The following is a 7,612-nucleotide window of genomic DNA, read 5'->3' on the forward strand; positions in this document are numbered from 1 at the left end:
AACAGCCTCTCAAGTCCAAAATGATGATGTCTGAAAATAAAACCCCACATGTCTAAATAAAACCCTATTTGTTTTTTTGTATGACCCCAGAAGCGTCCCTGGTCAAACTGCTGTTTTTTTCAAACCGCTGCGCAAGAACAGCAGGTTGCAATACCCCGTAATTGTAGCGTGAGAGGAAGGGTCGGTTACTAGCACGTCTATACACCTCAAGGCCAGTTTCTCTGTCGCCCCCGATATCTGTTTATGCGTCTCTATGGTCTCTTGTCTGTCCCCGAAGTGTCTTTTTGTCGACATGAGCGACCGCAGCTTGTCATTGAGGTCTGTCACGTACGTCATCCCCTCTTTGTCCTTGACGGTGTTGATAAGATAAAACATGATGGTCATGATACCAGGGAAGAGTTGTAAAACGTTGTCTATGGTAAAAGGGTGGCCCTCGAGGTATTTGCGTCTGTAGGTGTCTTCTATGTTGAACCCAAAGCGCACGCTCAGGTAGAAGAGCAGCTTGAGAAGCACGTACTCTGCCCGTAGAGCAGGCCTGACCTGGTCGTAGGGAAAGCCCCCGAACGACACGATGTTGTAAGGGTCCCTGGTGGCCACGTCGGTGTCAATGTCAACTCTGTCCCCGAGTAGGTAATTGAGCAACGCCCGCTCGACGTCTGCGCTCGATTTTGTGTCCACGAGGGTAGTAAAAATCGTGTTGAATGGGGTGGTCTCGTTGGCTCTCTTGAAGTAGGTAAAGATCAATGAAGACGCGTTGAAGCGCGCATATGCCGACAGGTTGTTGACGAGCGCGGCATATCCGTTGTACCGGTTGACCCGCTGGACGAACGCTTCCTCGACGCTCTGGCCAGGCACGTGAACGTCCAGGTCCTTGTAGGCACCGTTGATGACCGGCCCGCAATAGTTGATGATGGCCGTTAACCGCTCCGTGGGTCGCTTCACGAGCAAACCGTCTGAGTCTAGAGTGGTCTTCATGAGACCCTTGAGTTCCCGTTCCCACGTGACGTTGACCGTGTTGGGAGGCCTAAAGGGCGGGGACATGTTGAAGAAATGCTTCTTGAAAGTCTCCTCGGTGAACACCTTCATACTCGCCGTGAAGTACCGTCTCATCATGATGTTCATGCGCATCGCCGCGTACTTCTCCTCGGGTATATCCATTATGCCCATCAGCTTCACGATCTTCCCGTGGGTAACCGGCGGCTTCACGTCCAGCAACCGTTTGAGCCTCTTGAGGGAAGCCTTGACCGCTAACTGATTGGTCTTGTGGGGTTTTATCTTGCTGCGTTTGGTGTGCCCGATGGGCATCTTAAACATCAATAGGGGGTCTTCGGTGGAGATATTTATTGAAGAGACAGATTCCGGGTTCTTAGCCGCTACGTTCTTCAAACGGTTCTCGTACCTCCACTGTAACCCAAACATCAGCGAATAGAACTTGTGAGTGGCACCCAACAGAGCCTTCTCTTCTAACATGGTGTTGTGTAACACCTGCGGGTCAGAAATCGTGATCAGGAGGAGTTTACGCCTCCTCGGGAATGTCGGTAGGTCTCCGAAGCAGTGTCGGGCTTGTTTGTCCAAGCGCAAGAGACGTATTAGATTAGAAAGGATCGTCGAGCACCAACAACAAATAATCAAGCGAGAAAAAGAGCCTAAAATCCACCCCATGGGTATCGTCATCAAGGACAAAGCGTTCAAACGCGACCATAAGACGACTTACACCATCATCGGGTACAAGTACATCGAGGACGACGAGGTGTTTCTGACCACGGTTGATCCCCAGAACCCGCATTCAAAGCGCCTCACGAGACCCGAATTAAACGAGATGAAAGAGTGGTTGAAGGGTGACGACGGTGTCTTTGACAACACTACCGAAGGTATATACATGCACCGTGCAGCCAGTATGGACGGGTACGTGCATGTGCGGGACAAGACCATGGGGGAGTATGTGTACACCTACGTGCCGGCTCAATTCTTGTCTAAGCTGTGATCAAGGGGGAGGAGTATTTGTTGGGAGAGATGCCGAGAGTAAGATCTTGAATCATAAATCATCTCGGTTATGGACGAAGACTTGCCCACAGATCCTTACCCGTTCCTTTGTAACAACTGCGGCGGCCAGTACAAGACCCACACGGCATTTCTGACTCATTTCTCCCCAAAACGTCACGCATGTGCCTTTGCAGATAACGTGGTGGTCAAAAACCTAAAATTGTTTACCGCGGAGGCAGTTGCGAGCAGCCTGAGGAAACTACAGACCTCGCTCCGTGCAACAGAGGCCGCTATAAAACCACAGACCTCAGGCCTACAACATACCTCGCTCTGATAGATAACTACAGACCCCAATCTGATACTACAAACCCCGGTCTGATATGAAAGACCTCGCTCCAGTGGCTACGAAAACTATTTAACTGGGAGGCTTGCCGGTCTCAAGTCATTTGCTCTCACTGTATCTTCTCTTTCACCAGCTCTACAAAACAGCCTACGCTCTACCAGCCATCATGTCTGACATCGAAGTTGCCCTTCAAGACGCCGCCGCCACCGCTACCATGCCTGAAGTTGTTGCCGAGGTTGTTCCTGCTCGGGAAGCAGAAAAACACAAACCTGTCTCTAAGGACGCCGAGATGCAAACCGATGCACCCCAGAAGAAGTTCAAGAAGAAGGCCGCATCTTTTTCCTCATCCGGCGAAGATACTTCCAAGCAGCCCATGAGGCCGGTTCCCTCCTCTAACACAGACACCCTGGTGGCGAGCTTTACTACCTACAAGGCGCTGACTGCCTGCAATCTCCTGACCGACCTGACCTCGGGAAACATCGTTTTTGTCAACCTCAAGGACGTATTCATCAAGGTGAACGCCAACCACCGCTACAAAGCGTACGGGAGCGTCGAGGGGCACACCGAGTATTTTGTCAACGAGCCCCTGTTGGCCAAGGGCATCAAACTGAGGTACACCTCGAAGGCAGCTACAACCGGCATCGTAAACCAAGTCATGCATTCTACTGATGACGACGAGGACGACACTACCATCAACGTGCGCCTGTATGCCTGCAAGATGGACGGGACACCGGTGACTGCAGCCGACATCCAGGCCAACAAGTGCTGGTACTATGTCGTGGCCAGCAACTCAAAGATGGCGACCGAACCCGTCTTCTTCCGGTACATCAAGGCCAACAAGAAGACGGTGCGCATGTACTACGGAGAAGGACCGAGGATGCCCGTGCTGGCTTTTGCAGTTACGATGAAGCTCGGAGACGACGGTACGCTCGTGCCCCGGGATGACTGCGAGAACAACGTCGAGCTGGTCTTTCCGACCCAAAAGCGTCATCTGACCTACTGGGTGAGCGCAGCAGAGATCTGTAATTTGGACAGCAAATGTCAGATTAAGGTGGTCGGGAACTCCATCTATCTGTCATTCACGTCTGCCAGGTCAATTGGGGAGTACACCGTTGTTGTCGGTATCCGCAAGAAGTTTGCTCGGTCCAGGTATGCTCGGTCCAGGAAAGAAGCCATCCCACGGGTTGTGGAGGTTGAACCAAAGTCAGCGGCCGACTCATCTTCTGAGGAGGACGAGGAAGAACGCCTTGCTCCCATGAAGATTTCACGCAAACGCCAGATCGTTGAGTCTGACAGTGATGAAGAAGAAGAGGAGCGTCCTTGCAAGAATACAAAACATATCTCTGCCACTGTCTCAGAGGCTCTTGACGATGACATGAGTGACTCTGAATAGACCACACGGGATTGGTCACAGTATTGTTTTTGCTTAATAAAATCTGTACTATTTGTATGTGTTAGCGTTCGTACGATAGTGAGCATTCTTGCATGTCTGTATATGTACGATGGCTTCCTTAAAGAGATATCCACTACCATTTCAGAGGGTGCGCAAACTGGTCTATGCCGTGGTGAACGGCGACCTAGAGTATGTACGGTCTGTAGTTCCGAAGCAAGTAAATGTCAACCAGGCAGTTATTCCTTACCCGGGGGGTGCATCTACCTACTTGGCATTTATTGCAGTAGACCACAACAAGCCCGAGGCGCTAGAGTACCTGATAGAGCACGGTCTAGACTCGTCCGTCAAGGACAGGCAGGGCATGAACTTGTTTTGCAAGGTGGCCAATATGCCGCACATAAGCAAAGAGTTCACGGATAAGCTGTTTGTCGAGCAAAATGGTTCTTTGAACAACCTTTTGAACGATCAAACTGCCTCGGGCAACACTGCGGTGCATTTGGCTGTGAGCAACCTGTATACCCTGACGGCCATGTTGCGCATGACAGATGAGCTGCGGGTTGCCACGATAAGAAACATTCAGGGTGACACGGCTCTCGCTCTGGCCATCAAGACTGGGGGAAAAGATAACCCTACTGTAGCAACTATGCTGGCCGAATATGCCATGAACGTGTCTCACGAGCCTCTCAGCACTACAGACAGAGACGGGTACACTCCCATAGAGCTAGCCGGAATGTACGGTATAACTAGTCTGGTACGACTCTTGACGTCAGGTCGGAGGCGACATAAGCACAGAACGCCCTCACCCCAGATGTCTAGGTCAATGTCGAGGTCTACTATATCTGTGGCTAGTGCCCGTGGGTCAGACGACGAAGAGGGGTCTATGTACGAAGATGAGATGTTTGTCCACAAAAGCGCCTCTGAAGAAAGATTGGATAACGGTGGTTTAGTGGCCGAGATTATACGCCTACAAGAAACTAACGAACGGTTGCAGGCTGAGCTCGATGATATTGTGGCTAACATGCCCACGGGTCGTATCTCGGAGGAAGATTGCAACCTGGCCGTGGACAACACCAAACGGTTACTCAAAGACGAGATGGATCAGATGAGATCCGACTTGGAGACGGTTATAGAGAAGAAAGACGCCCACATCGTGGAGCTCACCCGGACCTTGGGGAACTACCCCGAGACTGAAAAGCTGCGGGAGAAGATTCGTGACCTGGAAAAAAACAAGGACGCCTTGGTCTCGGACAGAAACACCCTCGGGGATATGTTTACGGAGGTAAATAATATCAACGAACACCTGAAGGACAATTTGGCTAATAAAGACGAGGAACTGGCTGCGGCCGAGGGGTATAGATCGGAACTGACCGATCAACAAGCTCTGCTCATGGAGAGGGTTAAACTGGCTTCGGCTACCATTATGGCCTTGCGGGCCACAGTAGATACACTTAGAGAAGATGTAGACACCCTGTGGGACAGCGTGGACGGCCGCAACCAGTTGGTTGACGAGCTCCAAGACACCATAGCCTCAAAGGACAGGGAGATCGAGATGATCAGAGAATCTGCCGAGGGAGACGCCAAAGACCTGACTAGAAAGATTGCCGGCCTGCGGGCTGTGGTGGCTGAGAAAAGTGAAGCCGCTTCCGCCCACGGGAAACTTCTAAACGATCAAAAGGCCCGCATATCCGCCCTTCAAGTTGAAGTGGAGGCGCTCCAAGATGATGTAGCTGACCAAGAAGACGTCATCAGAGAGAAGGACGAAGAGAAAGGTGCTTTAGCAGACGTCGATAATAAGAAAATTGGCACCCTCGAAGCCCGTCTGGCCAAGTTTGGGAACTTAGAGACTGCACTCAGAGCCACCAAACAAGAGCTGGCCGCCGCTAAGGACGAGTCTATCACGAAAAACGAGGTGATTAACGACCTCAAATACCAATTAGGTAAACACGCTCAGGTGACTGCCGGGATGAGAAACAAGCTGGACGAGATGAAAGGCGAGCTGACCGGTAGAACTCGAGATATTCAGAAACGGCTGGACGAACAGACCCGGGAGCTGGCCGATCGAGATTTCGAGATAAAGACTCTGCGCGAAGAACGGAGTGATTGTGACCTCGAGATAAAGACTCTGCGCCAGGAACTAGACGGCCTTGACCTCGAGAGAGCAAACCTGCGAGAAGAACTGGACGGTCGCAACCGCGAGATACAAGAAAGCCAAGCATCCGTGCAGGCGCTGACCGCCAAGGTAGAAAAGCAGACGTCTAGTCTGTCCGAGGCCATGAACAAAAAGTTTGCCATCGAGAAAGACCTGGTAACTGCGGAGAATACTGTGGCATCTCTCGAGGACGATAAAGAGACACACAAGAAAGCGCTCGGAAAGGCCTTCAAGGATCATAATGATTACATGACGAGAACTGTCTTGGAGATAGAGACGCGGGAAAAGCAGATCCAGACTCTCGAAGGACGTCTCAGGACTGTGGCGGGCACCAAGAACCAGCTGGAAGAAGTTACCTCGAAGCTAGACGTGGCAAACGGGAAGGTAGCCAACTTGACAGGTGAGCTGGAATCTCTCAAGAAAGATTACGCTCGTCAACTCAAGGACGCAAAAGACGAGGCGGGCGCGAATATTAAAAAGGTAAAGAACGCTTACAAGGAACAGTTGGACGCGGTCAATGAGGCCCACGAGCAAAACTTGAACATGATCAAGACGAAGCTTGCTGCCGCCAAGTCGGCCTTTGACAAGCAAATCGCGGAGTACGAACAGGAATGCGAAACCGCCCTTGAGGAAGAAATGCAACGTAACAAGAAAGTCGTAGAAGAGATGAAACAGGATCATCAGATAGAGATTGACAACCTCAAGGAGCAACACAAGGACGCCTTAGAAGACATATACAAGACCTGCACAGACGAAATCTCTGACAGCAACCGCATGAGGCAAATCAGACAGCTTAAACAGGAGCTGATGGACCTCGAGGACGCCACAGACGTCAAGATGAGAGCTGCGGAGTCTCACCACCAGGCTGAGTTGCGCGAGCTGTTGGACAAGATCGAGGCTCTAAAGCGGGACAACAGCAAGTTAAAACGTTGCGTCGAGGTGGACGCCCTCACGAGCATTTGTAACACGGTGGGGATTAGTTAGCTTTGATTGGACGACAACAGACCTCGGTCCGCACACCTTGTATATATTAAACAAAAGAGAGAAGGAAGAGAGTCACTTAAACATTACTAGATGGAGAAGGAACTTACTTTGCAGGCTGTGTCGAAGCTTAACGACGTCGTCAATGGGCTGGCCAACCACTGTAAGCGGTTGGTGGAATGCGCCGACGGGTCGATAGTGATAACTAACCAAGAAGCCGGGACTGACCTAAACACCGATGCAGAAAGATGCCTGGAAAGCATGCAGGAGTCTGTCGAGGACCAGACATTGCCTCGAGTCTTTACCGAGAAGTTCAAATCTGACCTTTTGGCTCCGGTGTACAAGAAGTGTCTACCACCTCTAGGCACGGACAAAAGAGCTCGGGATGCTCTGTGCTGCGCTGTACTCCCCGGTCTAGCTTCCTTGAGACGGACCTTAAGACAACAGCTAGCTGAGATGAACGATGACACTGTATCCACGGATGACCTTAAGACGTTCTTTGACAACCATCTGTGCGACAACCCCCTGTGTGTCAAGGATGCCTTCAAGGCAGACCCCAAGCCTTTACCCAGGCTCAACGTGTCTCATCCTGAGTGGTTCTACTTCCCTCGAGCTCCAGAGTATACCGCGCGGGCTGCAGCATACATCAAACTGTTCCTCAAAGACCCGTGCTCGCGAAGATGCGCCCTGTGTGACACCTTCTTTAAGATCACCGAGGGACAGGACCCGGTCGACCTGTACGGGCTGCCTGAACAGTTCAAGA

At 51.3% G+C, this 7,612-nt stretch overlaps 1 protein-coding gene across 1 annotated transcript; it reads left to right on the forward strand.

The window, feature by feature from the left end:
- The first annotated feature begins 3,828 nt into the window (after window positions 1-3,828).
- LOC138968068 (myosin-11-like) lies at window positions 3,829-6,852 on the forward strand. Its single transcript, XM_070340634.1, has one exon. It carries the CDS (start codon window positions 3,829-3,831, stop codon window positions 6,850-6,852), a length of 3,024 nt encoding a protein of 1,007 aa, XP_070196735.1.
- Window positions 6,853-7,612: the final 760 nt, after the last annotated feature.

The sequence above is a fragment of the Littorina saxatilis genome, linkage group LG6 (genome assembly GCF_037325665.1).
Source record: "Littorina saxatilis isolate snail1 linkage group LG6, US_GU_Lsax_2.0, whole genome shotgun sequence".
Classification (NCBI taxonomy): domain Eukaryota; kingdom Metazoa; phylum Mollusca; class Gastropoda; order Littorinimorpha; family Littorinidae; genus Littorina; species Littorina saxatilis.